General features: G+C 39.4%; 1 protein-coding gene across 1 annotated transcript; it reads left to right on the top strand.

Moving 5' to 3' along the window:
- Nucleotides 1-962: 962 nt before the first annotated feature.
- LOC139479204 (probable methyltransferase-like protein 24) lies at nucleotides 963-14,639 on the top strand. The gene is made up of 7 exons (XM_071262048.1): nucleotides 963-1,250; nucleotides 7,682-7,732; nucleotides 8,433-8,551; nucleotides 10,056-10,184; nucleotides 12,206-12,280; nucleotides 13,522-13,660; nucleotides 14,298-14,639. Exons 1-7 carry the CDS (start codon nucleotides 1,161-1,163, stop codon nucleotides 14,595-14,597), a joined length of 903 nt encoding a protein of 300 aa, XP_071118149.1. The 5' UTR covers nucleotides 963-1,160; the 3' UTR covers nucleotides 14,598-14,639.
- The last annotated feature ends 76 nt before the right edge of the window (nucleotides 14,640-14,715 follow it).

Raw genomic sequence — 14,715 nt, 5'->3', positions numbered from 1 at the left:
TTACTATAAAACTATAACGGAACAACTGACAACATATCAGGAATAAATTGGTTGGTTGGTTAGTTTGTTGTTTAACGCCGCACTCAGCTATATTCCAGCTATGTAAATAATCGAGTCTGAACCAGATAATCCAGTGACTAATATCATGAGCATCGCTCCACGCAATTGGGATCGATGACATGCAGCGAGCCTGACCACCCGATCCCGTTAGTTCAGGAATAAGTTGTACCTTCTATTCAGTTCCCCACAAGACCCATTGACAATTCAGAAAACTATTTCAAATAGACTACGGTGGTGGTTAAATGAAAAATAGATGGGGGAAGTCTAGGTGGAGCATGTTTTGTTTTCTTTCTTTGTTGTTTAACGCCCCACTCAGCAATATTCCAGCTGTATGATGGCGGTCTGTAAATAATAGAGTCTGGACCATACAATCCAGTGATAGACATCATGAGCATAGATCCAATGCAAGTCGGATACGATGACATGCATCAACGAAGTCAGTGCGCCTTGACCACGCGATCCCGTCGGTCGCCTCTTTTACGGCTAGCATTGTCACCTTTTACGGCAAGCATGGGTTGCTGGTGGGAAATCAATGGCTGCAAAGTGTATCACATATGGTGATGTTGGTTTATAGGCATGTTTTTGTTCCGTCCAAATTTAGTACATACATGTAAATACATACATACATACATACATACATACATACATACATGTACATACATACATACATGTACATACATACATACATACATACATACATACATACATACATACATACATACATACATGCATGCATACATAAACACCTCGGGTGTGCTTTGTCTTTCATATAAATTCTCGCCTCACGCACCTTGATATCAATTTCAAATGTCAAGCGTCAACACTCTCTCCACAAGCAATCTCTTCCACTGTACAATTCCGACTGTTCGCACATTTTTGCACCACACAAAGCGAAACAGTCTTTTGTCCGCGGTGGTAATGCATGTATGGCGCCATTTTGTCACTCGCTGGCTCCTCGGGCGTTTGCTTTGTCCTCCATTCATGGAATACGAGAACATGTTGCCACACACTCGGTCATAAACACTGTCCTTAAATCTTAGTGTTGGTCACAGAACTACCCTTAGTTATAAATCAATATCCCGTATTACCTCCATTGAAAGATGCGACGCACGTCTGCTGTGGTTGTGATGGGCTTGGTCCTTCTTGTTGGAATCATTATATTTCATGCAGGAATTGGGAACTATTTTAAGGTAAGTGAACAACCTTATTTAAAACGTCAGACGTGCATGTTATTTTTATGATAATGGCCGTGTCCCTGTTTAATTAATGGCTTGACGTTTTGATAATGAAATCTAAACAGGAGAAACATATATCCTCAATATTTTCTGTTGTCCCCGGCAGCATGTATTCAAACCTTGAAATCGATTGATAAATTTCTCAATTAGGATCACGTGAAATCTTAAACAACCTTCAGACATGCAGTGTGGAGATCAGCTCACGATGTGGCTTGGCGCATGGGCAGAGCAACGCCCATGTGCATAACAAAGACGATAGACTCAGTATAAACTCAGGAGACAGAGAGTGCTGGTGTGTGGGTCAAATATGTCAACATTTTCAGAAAACATGGTTCTAATTCCACACTCCTGTAGCTTTTTAATAAACATAAATGATAATCAGCTAATTTAATAACACTAATTCAGATATTTGTCAAAATGTAAAATTATTTATAGTTTAAATGGACTTCATGATAACCTGACAAAGTTAAAATGATTATCAAATAATTTCGAGAAGATTTTCGTTAGTAGTATGAATACTGCTGTCATCAATCAACTCATTCAGACCATATGTTGCGGCAATTTTGACGAAAATCAATGGTAAAATTAACAACAGATTGCCCACGACTCGAATTTATTGATTTTATTATTGAAATTGAGGTGGCAGCTAAAACTTCCTTTGTTTTCAACAAGACACCACAGGCAAGCCCAGTTGTAGTTTCTGATCTCGCCCTGTACTGTACCCAATTCACCCCCCCCCCCCCCCCCCACACACACACACACCCCCACCCCCCACCCCCCCACTCCAAAAACAGGCTATTTACCTCATTATTCACCGGAGCTGGTGACATTGCGAGATAGGCTCCCTGTCCAACACGGCCTTGTATAGCCTTTTGTTCACATGCACTCATTCATAACATACCATTCAATTTAATTTCAAATACGTTAAGTTATGTCATGAAGTTCTTGTGTGTGACCTGTATCAGCCTTGTGCAATGAATCTAGCTGGCAGGATGCAATGTGGTGTATATATAGACACGAATAGGATAGAAGAAAACATGCAACATTATGGAAAACAACTTCTTGTTTATTGCATATAGCGACGTTTCGATGGAGATTCTTACACCGTTATCAACCGTCGGTCGGTTGGTTGATTAAATTTATAAATGGTCTCTACTCAAAATAAATTCAATAGATAGGAGGATCTGTAGCTTGTTTATTACAGTACAGTTGTGAATTTCTGTTGTACAATGAGTAGGGAGCTAATCGTTGTGTTGGTTATGTTTAAAGGATATTAATGAACTGTGATGTTGATAACTGGCGCACCTCTTTGTGGAATGATAGAGGAAAAAATAGAGGAAAACATATAGTAAATTTTACGTATGTGTATCGCCAAGCCTTCAACACCTCTTCCCGAGAGGCATTATACATAATACATTTTATCCAACACTATACATATTACTAATATGGTAGACGAATACCATCTGAAAATCCAATGTAACTCTTATGATGACTTGCGTTTAATTCTTTTTAATTCCACATTTGTACATAATTCTTTATTTTATAATGTTAATAAGGTCAAGTTTGTATTGTCATAACGTGCGGCTAACGGGATGGTTGGTTTGACTGATGCTTTGTCATCGTAATCCCAACTGCGTAGGTCGATGATGAAGTCAATAACTGGATTGTCTGGTCCAGAATCGATTATTTGCAGACCGCCCTCATATAGCTGGAATATTGTTAAACAACAAACCAACAAACATGAAATGTCTCTCAGAAATCAAGAATGTGTCCATTGTCACTCTACATCGTACCTTAAGAATGACTTTGTGTCAGCTATACTGACGTGGTGTGTTCTCTGTAATACACCACGGGCGGTTTCACGAATGAATGAATTAATGAAAATAATTGAATGTGATAACGGTTTGCACGAAATAACCCCTGCCAAAATTTGAATGAATAAATAAATGCAAAAACGAATTAATCGGGTTATTTAAAGAGTTTACGCCAAAAGAGCACATACTTTGTTACAACGGGATTTTGAAGATCACAGCAGGTCAAATTTAGAAAGGCTTGGTTTGACATTGTCCATTTATATAATTATCACCACTATTTGGCCTTATACGCCCGCCCATTGAAATCTGTTTCGGCTGATAATCGTGACTGCTTATTTTCTGACGTTGACGTTCTATATTACATGATTATAAAACTGCCAAGACAACAAATCCAATATTGCACGCGCGCACACACACACACACACACACACACACACACACACACACACACACACACACACACACACACACACACGTTCGTTATGACCGTAGTTTATTGTATATGACTACGGTGGGCCTCTTTTTCACCACGCCTGATTTCGACATCGTGCTTTATTAACAGTTTAGTTACTGATCCCATAAACTCACGACCAGGATCTACTTGAAATAACTTGGGCCATTTTAGTGGTCCGCGTTTATATATGCGACTCATTGCATCAGCTACTTCCGTTGAATCTTTCGAGGTTAATAGTTCAGCCTCCTTGTAGTGACTAGCCACATCCACTTCGGTTAAAGCGTATTTATATGTTTTGCGTCTTACCTTATCATGGGGAAGAAACAAGAGGCCAGCCTGATGAACTTCATTCGTTGTAAAAATATCAAACTTCTCCCTCGGGATATAACGCGGTGCTGGTAAGTATATTTGCCACACCGCTTGTTTCTTTAGCCAATCCTTGGCCACATCTTTAGATACCTTAGCCGCAGTGGCTAATGTTTGGATTGCTCCTTTACCGTTCCAATATCCTCGTGGTCTATAATAAATTTTATCCATAATTAATTAATATTGATGATTTTTTTAATACGACTCATGACGATCGTTGAATCACATAATCGATCTTGTATCAAAAATTCCCTCTGTAGTGGCAGTATAGGTATGTAAATCTGGCTCCAGTGGAAGTGGTCCAGAACCATCATTACCTATACTACTCACATATTGACGTCCTAACATAAATCGTAAGATATATCCCACATACTTGCACATACGGTAAAAGTGTTTGTTCTTGCTTAACCAGAGCATGTAATGTTGAGTTTGTCAATATCTATATGAAGAGTGTTGCGTCCTTCTCGTGAAGGCCTTTGTTCTACAGCCGTACCATCCTTTTCCTCGATTATGCCCTACGATTCGATTTGAAAAGGGGTCATAAAAGATGTCGATTTATATCTACAATACCAATGCCTCTGTCAATGTCTGTTTCTATTTTACATCTCTACTGAAAAACTGTTTGAAACGATTTGATACATGTTTTATTGTAATCAGTATTGGGTGATTTTATTTTTGCGAACACCTGGCGTAATCACTGATTTTCAGTGATTTATTCTTATCATTTTCACCATTTTGCCTTTAAGACTTAAAGGTGTCCTGTTAAGGCAGATTATTTCGAGGCAAATTTTTATTTGGCGATGACATAGTATATCTATTTAATATTTATTTATTAATTTATTTATTTATCTGTGTGTGTGTGTGCGTGTGTGTGTGTGTGTGTGTGTGTGTGTGTGATGGTCATGTTTCAGGTACGAATGTAAATAGACAGTGTTACACTGGACGTTTGGAGATTTAGTTATTGCGAAATAATAAGAAGCTCGAAGTTAGCTGAAAATATATTACTAGTTGTAATAGGAACATGATATTTATCGTGTGACGCTAATGTGGCGAGCGTCGTTGCAAGCGATTGTTCACATTGAAAGAAACAGGTTTATTCTCCGAGCTTTTTGAGTATTTTTATAGAGTTATGTCCCTTTGCAAGAACCATTAAAATCCGGACAATACCTAGACGGAATGCTCCGGACAGAGCCGATGTTACAGGTGCATACACATTTTATGTGTAAGGTTATTTGACGGATGGTACAATCGTCACAATTGCATAGTTATGAAATGAAACCATATAATCCTTCACGCCTTTTTGACAAATTGTCTAGTTTAATGTGTCCTCATTGGTGAAAAAAACCCATTAGGAATTCCTCCTGAGTCACATTTGTTTTCAATAAAAAATTAAAATGAAAAATCCCTGCTCTCCTCACGTTTGAGATGTATTTGGCTGAGATACATTCTGTTTCGCAGCCTAAGAAATCTCATGCGTGTTACCTCCGATATTTATGTAAATATCCATCTAAAAATATCTTCCTAATGTTTTGTTTGTTTGTTTTTTAACGCCGCACTCAGCATTATTCCAGCTATATGACGGCGTCCTGTAAAATAATCGAGTCTGGACAATTCCAGTGATTGACTGCATGAGCATCGATGCACGCAATTGGGATCGTATCTTCATAATGCAATGTACTTACAAGCGTCTTATGATAACACTAGCTTCATATGTCAGAGGTCAATGTATGTATTACTTTATGACTCTACTGTTTAATCGTGTATTTTGTAAATGACTTTTTAAAAAAAGCCCCATATAAGGGCTGTTTGTCCTCTATGTCACTTTGTGATTCACGAGCGTAAACTTCTTCTTCTTCTTCTTCTTCTTCTTCTTCTTCTTCATTAGAATGGGCAGTGCAGTCATGCGTGCTTGTTAGTGGAACAATAGAGGATGACGAGGACTGAATATTGTTGCACTACCTATTCAAGCAGTACCAGTAGACCCATAAAGATCCGGATTAGAATAGGTCGTCAGCAACCCTTGCTTGTCGTAAGAGGCGACTAACGGGATCGGGTGGTCAGGTTCGCTGACTTGGTTGATGCATGTCATCGTATCCCAATTGCGTGGATCGATGCTCATGATGCCAATCACTGGATTGTCTGGCACAGATTCGAGTATGGACAGGCCGCCGTCATATAGCTGAGGTATTGCTGAGTGCGGCCTTAAGCAAAAAACAAACAAATATATCCTGGTTCCTCCAGTCGGGAGTCCGATTACAATATGATTCTAGTGCCTCGTGGTAGTCGCAAGGACCGAATGAATAAGGATTGTTTTTAAATATGTGTCACCCGGTTGATTATGGGTCAAAGTGACCCAACGGCGCGCACCGCGCCCACATTCAGGTTCAAAAGTAAATTATTATTTCATCCAAAAAATGTTTAAGTACCCCTTGAGCATATGACGAATAGCAATGCAGTATAAGCACCAACGGTGTATTATATATGAACACTTATTTTTTGTATGGTTTGTGTATGAACCGTAGAAAGGTTATTTGGAGTCTTTTTTATTGTACTAGTATTCGAAATGTATAGTTAATTTCTTCATATTCACCCAACTACTCTGAATCTGGGACCTACAAACTTTTAATATTCTCAACTAGTTTTAAGTAGACTCTGTGATAATCTAGTTATTGTACTGTCCATCGTTGACGGGTTTTTGTTTAGTCTCAATATATGTCTTAATAATGTAGTTCTCACGATATGGCTGAAATACTGCCGATGTGACGTTAAATCGTAACTCACTTACTCACTCACTCACTCACTGAATCTGGGGCGATCGTGTAACCTGGTGGCTAAAGTGTTAGTTCGTCACGTTGAACACCCGGAGGCCCATTTCTGGTGTACCCTGCTGTGATATATCTTGAATATCGCTGAAACCATTCTCACCCATTCTTGGTCTCTGCGACCTAACTTTGTCTGATTGAACACAGTAAAACGAGCCGCAACAGTTATAACCACTACATCAACAGCTGCTATATATTACACTTATTAAATACTTCACTGTCCCGGTCAATGTTCCTCGCACATTAAAGGGTTGTCTGCAGTCAAAACAAATGGATTATTGGAACTCAGATAGTATTACTGAACCACATTGTGTGTTTTCCAGTGTGGATTCCGAGCCAGATGATGGGCTGGTGGTTGAATAATAGCATCTTTAAATTCAAGTCTAAATTTACATACCTCTACATACTTTTATGTCTACATACTTTTATGTCTACATATACATACATTTACATACCGTATAACACATTCATAATATGTTTATGTTTACATGCATTTACGTAAATGTATGTGTACATTAATGTACATACTTTCACGTACATGATTGTGTAAATGTACATACACATGCATTACATATGAACTACACAAAACAAGTTAAAGAACACCCGATTCTTTCATTCTACCTTAGTTCATCTGTCATGTGTGCATTTTCATGTAAAGATGGTGTTCATAAGAATATATGGTAAGCTGTATTACATAAAGATTGTGTTCATTAGATTATATGGTAAGCTGTATTACATAAAGATGGTGTTCATTAGATTATATGGTAAGCTGTATTACATAAAGATGGTGTTCATAAGAATATATGGTAAGCTGTATTGCATAAAGATGGTGTTTATAAGAATATATGGTAAGCTGTATTACATAAAGATGGTGTTCATGAGAATATGTAGTAAGTAACAAATAATAACCATTGACCTATCTTGTTCCAGCTTGTACCAATCGTCTATGAAGAAAACTGCCCAGGTTATAGCTTCCTAAAGGTACGCCGCAAATAACATGTTTATCTTAGGGGTAGTCTAGCAGTTAAAGCGTTCGCTCGTCATGCCGAAGGCCAGGGTTCGATTCCCCACATGGATACAATGAGTGAAGCCCATTTTCTGTTGTCCCTCACCGTGGTATTGATGGAATATGCTAAAAGCGGCGTTAAACCATACTCGCTCACTCATTCACTCAGAAATACTATTGAGTAACAATATTCTTCCATTCTTTCAATAGAAGACAACGACTTATAAATCTACTGGTGTTTTCATTTACAAAGCACTGTGAGTGAGTGAGTATGGTTTACACCGTTTTACCAATATTTCAGCAATATCACGGCGGGGGACACCAGAAATGGGCTCCACACATTGTACCCTTGTCGGGAATCGAACCCGGGTCTTCGGCGTGACGAGCGAACGCTTTAACCACTCGGCAACCCGACCGTCCCAAAAAACACTGTGTTGTATGTAGTAATGTATTAGGTTTATTTAACAAGGATGCATCATGAATCTGAAATGTAATAAATATTATGCACAAGTATGTATTGAAAGGATATGCAGTGTGGAAACGCGCCTTGAATTTCCTTCAGAATGTCTTTTAGAGAATCGCCGATCTTTTGGCTTTGATCCAGTCCTTGGACCAAATTCGCGTCAATGATTTAGTAGGGTAGAATGATCTAGTACTGACTGATTGTCTTTCCAGAACACTTCTACAGACAAACCCATCATCCCTGAGGCAGAGTGTCTCCGAGGTCATGTGCCACCGACACGTTCACAGATAGGCAACCTTGACCCAGCTCAAATGACTGAAGTATACCACAGGTAAAATATCTAAAAATTCCAAACTCATTGAGACTATCTCCCATAAGTTAATAGTCCGTGTTATAATGAACATACCCACTTTGTTAATTACTCACAGTGTGTCATATTCTAATATGGAGTGAGTGAGTTGGGTTTAACGTCGCTTTGAACAATTTCCAGTTATCTCACAGCGTGTCAGCTTAATGTGTGAATCCCTGAGTTGGTCTCAGACGTTTACCACTTTGCACGTGTTTGGTCATGACATATCTGGAAACTTCACATCTGGAACTAAAGACTCTTCACTCGCAACGCTGACTTCCCGTGTTTGATTCCTCACAATTTGGGGTACAATGTGTGGAGTCTATTTCTGGTGGCCCGCCGGTATGTTGATAGAATATTGCTCAAAACGACGTAACCTCATACACTCACTCACTCACTCACTGAGTCCAATGCTTATATCTGGACATGTTGGCTTGTTTTTTTTGTTTAACGCCGCCCTCAGCAATTTTCCCGCTATATATTCCGGCGATCTGTAAATAATCAAATATGTACAAGACAATCCAGTTAAAATCATGAGACTCGATGGGACTCGATTACATGCATCAACCTCTTTCGACAAGCATAGTCGCCTTTTACGGCAACATGGGTTGCTGAAGACCAATTCTAACCCTCTTAACATGTAAGGAGTGAGTGAGTTTTGTTTAACGCCGATTTGAACAGTTTTCCACCCCCTCACACCAAGGTGTGAGACATATAATTTTGGAACGGACAATGACGCATTTTTGTGATTGAAATGCAACATTTATTCAACAAAAACTGTTGTTTGTTTATGATGTTTATCACTCGAGCAATTGCTCAGGTAAGTTTTATGTCTACACTGTGATAACACCTTACTGTTTTACTGTCCTTTGTCGACAGGAATTTTATGATAATAAACTTGTTTTCATAGCTGCAATATTGCCGATGCGATGTAAAATCATAACTTACTCGCTCACTCGCTCACTCACTCACTCGAGCAGTCAATGATATTTCTATGACACAGTCTCAGTGTCAAATGTTGTGTTCAATACTGGAAATGAACACCTTAATGCCTCTTTTATAGATGTTCCGAATATTGATATCGCATTGATTTGTGCCGAATGGTAATAAACCTGCATCGTGCACGAGTGAATTTGGTATTTGTCACAATTGTATGTATGACCTTGACCTTGGTACATTTACGAGGACATTGCGCAGGTGACACTTTGGTGTCATCCTTACCATCAATGACTTTAGCCGTGAGATTTCTAGATGGATGCTTTGGACATCCTGTGTCATATGTAACACATGTGGCGTATGACCACATCCTGCAGTACACTTGACCTTGACCTTGTTACTTGGTTTGTGGGACTTTCCGTCTCACATGGAGAACATCAAGTTGGAGTTGTGGAAGTATTGTATTATATATGATCTTGACCTTGCTGTTGTTACGTCGTGAATATCCCGGCGGTGACATCCTGTACTACATATGACCTTGACCTTGCAGTTACGTGGAAAACATCCAGGTGGCGTGTGGGGACATGAAGAGGATGGGACTTCAGCAAGATGGCGGCTGGGAGGTTTGTAACGACCCCATCGTCAGACCAAAGAAACCGTGCCTTGTCTATTCCTTTGGGTGAGAACACGATTCAGTTTATTTCTGTCTGGCGCGGGGTTACCAGAAAACAAAGTCCTCGAAAGCAGAAATGTCTTATTGGATAATACACATTGCAAGTAGTTAAGACAGTACTTTTCACCTCTGTTACAATTGTAAGGGGATCACCGATCACCGATGACACCGATGACACCGATGATGCAATTCCCTGTGCAGAGTTACAATCCATACTTGCGTCAGGATATGCTGATCGTTGGTTCGAAGCCCTGATTTAGATCTTTAGGCTTTCAGTATTATTCCCGAAACTAGTGTAGAGCATCAATGCCTGTCGTACAAGGCGACTAACGGAATCGGTTGATTAGGCTCGCTGAGTTGGTTGATGCATGTCATCGAATTCCAGTTGCGTGGATCGATGCTCATGCTGTCAGTCACAGTACTGGTCCAGACTCGATTATTTACAAACCGCCGCATATAGCTGGAATATTGCTTGTGCGGCTTTTAACAACAAACAAACCAAAAATATTTCAATTGTTCATGCAAGATGCGAATATTTCGCGCATCCCAGCGAGCCTGAGTTGGTTGATGCATGTCATCGAATTCCAGTTGTGTAGGTTGATACTCATGATGTCAATCACTGGATTTTCTTGTCCATACTCGATTATTCACAGACCGCCGTCATATAGCTGAAATATTGCTGAGTATGGCGTTAAACAACAAACAAACAAACATGAAATGTCTCTCTGAAATAAAAAAACGGTAAAAAACAAACAAAGAGAGTGAGTTGGGTGATTTGGGTTTATCGTCACCGTATTCCAGTTATATCACGGCGTGTCAGCTTAATGTGGGAGTAAAGCCCGAAGTGATGCAGGTCTCAGAAGTTTACCACTTCGGTGAAACCCACGAGCACGAGGGATTAATCGGGATTTGGACACAGGATTAAAGGTTTCTGGGACGTAACTCTTATTTGAACCACACTGGTTTCTCAAAACAGCATAACCGAGAATAGAATAAATAATGAATTAAGACCCGTGAAGATCCGGGGTATAATTGGTCTTCAGTAACCCATGCTTGCCCTAAACGGCGTCAATGCTTGTCGTAAAAGGCGACTATGCTTGTCGTAAGAGGCGACTAACAGGATCGGATAGTCAGGCTCGCTGACTTGGTTGATGCATGTCATCGTATCCCAATTGAGTGAATCGATGCTTATGATGTCAATCACTGGATTGTCTGGTCCAGACTCCATTATTGCCTAGTGCGGCGTTAAACAAAAAACCCCATACAATGCATGGAGAGATAATAATACTCGAATAATACAATTTGTATTCCTAAAATGATATTGACGATGCAAAAACACACTAAGCAATAACAGATTCACTCAATCGCCGTCCTCCCTCGTCACATTCATTAGGCTTGAAACATTCATATCAATATTCACAATCCACTCCACTCCACCACCCCACCTCACCCCACCCCACCACACCACACCACACCACACCACACCCATGGGAATAATGAAAAGCTTCATGATATTCCAATATGCATATAAGTGTGGATGTGTAAGTTGTGTTTCATACTGCTTTGAACAATCTTTCAGTTAAATCACGGCTTGCCAGGATAATGTTTGAGGATGGACAATTGGATATGTGACGTACCATTTTATTGAAGCCATTTTATTGATCCAGGCCAGTATAGGTCTTCAACAACCCGCACTTGTCCTAAGAGGTGACTAACAGGATCGGGTGATCAGGTTCGTTGACTTTGTTGATGCATATCATCGTATCCCAATTGCGTAGATCGATGCTCATGATATCGATCACTGGGATGTCTGGTCCAGACTCGATTATTTACAGACCGCCGTCATACAGCTGGACCATTGCTGAGTGTGACGTTAAACAACAAACAAATCACTAAAACTGAAAACCCCGAAACACGTGTACTGTGCTGACAATATTCATACTGCAAGACCCATTTTGCATAAGCTTCGGGTCATAGTAATATATCTCTATCGCAATGTGAGTAGTATCTATATTTTATTTTTTCAGTATCAACAATGACTTCAGTTTCGACGACGCAATCGCGCAAGAATACGGATGTGAGATCCATGCCTTTGACCCCAGGTAAGAGCTGCAGATATATACCTATATACTCATAAATAGCTGACAATGTACTCCCACGTTAAATAAAGTTTCAGAAAATCTCATGCTGTATTTTTTCTGAAGAAACATATACTAAAGAGGAAATGAAAATATACCGAGGTTTTTTATGTAATTGAAAAATTATTGAATTATTCCTGCAACAGTTTGTAAATAGTAGTCTGAAATTTCAAGGGAATGAATGTGCAACGTGACCACTACCATGTTTGAAATGTAAATATGTGCCGAAAAGAGATTTATTTGTTTCAAATATAACATGTCTAAGATACCCAACAGCAGTTGTGTATTATGCGAAATTGTTTTAAATTTTAAACAGTTATAAATTAAATTATATTTTAAAAAGTAAAAACACATTGTGGTATTTCTTGAGTGCTGACTAAGCGCCTGTATAGCTCATTTTTTGGAGGTAATATCGTTAACAACCCCATCATCTCTGAGGATCGTTTCTTTTACTATTTTACTCCTCCTTTCTATATATTAATAAAGAGCCAAACTTAATGAAATACACAAACCGAAATTGATTGCTATGACATGTTTTGTAATAATTCGATGGCAATAGCTAATTGCTTCCTGTGCAGTGTAACATTATTGCCCGGGGAAACACTTACTATATATTACCACTTTTTTTAACTGGATGTGTCGAATAACGGTTGTCTCGAACTGGTTCAACGGTCCCGTGAAACGCTTACTGTATTTTACAACTATTTTTAACTGTATGTGTCAAATAACGCTTGTCTCGAACTGACTTTACGGTCCCGGGAAACACTTACTACATATTACCACTATTTTTAACTGGATGTGTCGAAGAACGGCTGGCTCGAACTGACTTTATTGTCCTGGGAAATACATACTCTATATTACCACAATTTTAATTGTATGTGTCAAATAAGGCTTGTCTCGAAGTGACTTTACGGTCCCGGGAAACACTTACTATATACAAACACTATTTTAACAGGATGTGTCGAATAACGGTTGGCTCGAACTCAACCTAAGAGTTAACATGACTATAAATTTCCCCTTATAAGTCGAACTCAGGCTTGTTTAAGAAAACCAACTCTGCACAAGTTCGAATTACAATGTAGAACAAAGTATAATGGCATGAGCAGGATACGGCGTGAAACATCAAAGACAGAGAAACGTTGATTGGCTATGTAAGGATCTGACTCAATTAAAGTGATTGAGATAATATGGGATTTTTTTCTCAGTATGGGCAAACCAGACCATCGGCGCAGCGACCACGTGATGTTTCATTCTCTGGGACTTTCTGATTACAATGGAAGGTCAGAAAGAAAATGGCCAATGAAAACTCTCAACTGTATACGCGAGTCTCTTAAACACACTCAGGTACTTAACATTGTTGTATGACTCTTGTTCTACTACGTTTGCATGGTACGGTTTGTTTGTTTGTTTGTTTGTTTGTTTAACATTGCAACAATGTAATTTTGTGACCCACAATTTCTTAATATTGCAACAGTCCGAAGCATAATTGCAGAATTATTCTATGCAAGGGATCAAATGGTCGGTCCAAATAACTCGTACCACTTCCAGCTTTCCTCCCAGATTATGTTTGTTTGTTGTTTAACGCCGCACTCAGCAATATTCCAGCCATATGACGGCGGTCTGTAAATAATCGAGTCTGGACCAGACACTCCAGTGATTGATATCATGAGCATCGATCCACACAATTGGGAAACGATCACATCAAGTCAGCGAGCCTGATCACCCGATTCCGTCAGTGGCCACTTATGACAAGCATGGGTTGCTGAAGACCTATTCTATCCCAGATTGCCATGGGTTTCCTCCAGGTTTAAGCTGAAACGCAGTGTTATAACTGCGTGTTGTTCAAAGCGGCGTTAAACCCAATTCACTCACTTTGTTGTGACTAGAGACCACTTTAACCACTAGTCTCTGCCAAAACACCATCAAGCTTAACAAACACCTAACAACACATCCATTAAAATATATTTTTTGTATCTTTCAGACAACGATCGATGTTTTAAAAATTGATATTGAAGACATGGAGTGGAAGGTGGTACCGGAAGTCATTAACAACAACGCCTTGCACAACGTGACTCAGTTTGTGTTTGAGGTACACATTTCGCTGCAGCATAAGGATGCTCCTTCAGAAAAATATATAACAGCTCTGGGAATATTCCGGGATTTGTATGATCTCGGTTATCGGATTTTCCTTACACACAGAAACCAGTTTTGTCATTACAAGTCCTCGACAGGAAAACAGAGGACTTCGTGTCATGAAATATATATGATGAAAGTTTGCTGAGTGAGATTAGCATCAATTGAAGTGGTTTTGTTTCCGGTTCCATCCGTCACACCATTAAAAGGTTTTAGGAAATATGATTCGGAGATGGGGGTATTGATAGGATTAAGGTAAAAAGGAG

The sequence above is a fragment of the Haliotis cracherodii genome, unplaced genomic scaffold, assembly GCF_022045235.1.
Source record: "Haliotis cracherodii isolate W230 unplaced genomic scaffold, xgHalCrac1.p SCAF_4, whole genome shotgun sequence".
Lineage (NCBI taxonomy): Eukaryota > Metazoa > Mollusca > Gastropoda > Lepetellida > Haliotidae > Haliotis > Haliotis cracherodii.
Note: the sequence above shows the minus strand (reverse complement) of the source record. Positions and strands in the feature narration are given on the sequence as shown.

Excerpts from the sequence above, each read along its gene's own strand:
- LOC139479204 (XM_071262048.1), top strand. The coding sequence starts at position 1,161 with ATGCGACGCACGTCTGCTGTGGTTGTGATGGGCTTGGTCCTTCTTGTT. Across the intron at positions 1,251-7,681 it reads GAATTGGGAACTATTTTAAG|CTTGTACCAATCGTCTATGA; the intron begins GTAAGTGAACAA and ends ATCTTGTTCCAG. Across the intron at positions 13,661-14,297 it reads AGTCTCTTAAACACACTCAG|ACAACGATCGATGTTTTAAA; the intron begins GTACTTAACATT and ends TGTATCTTTCAG.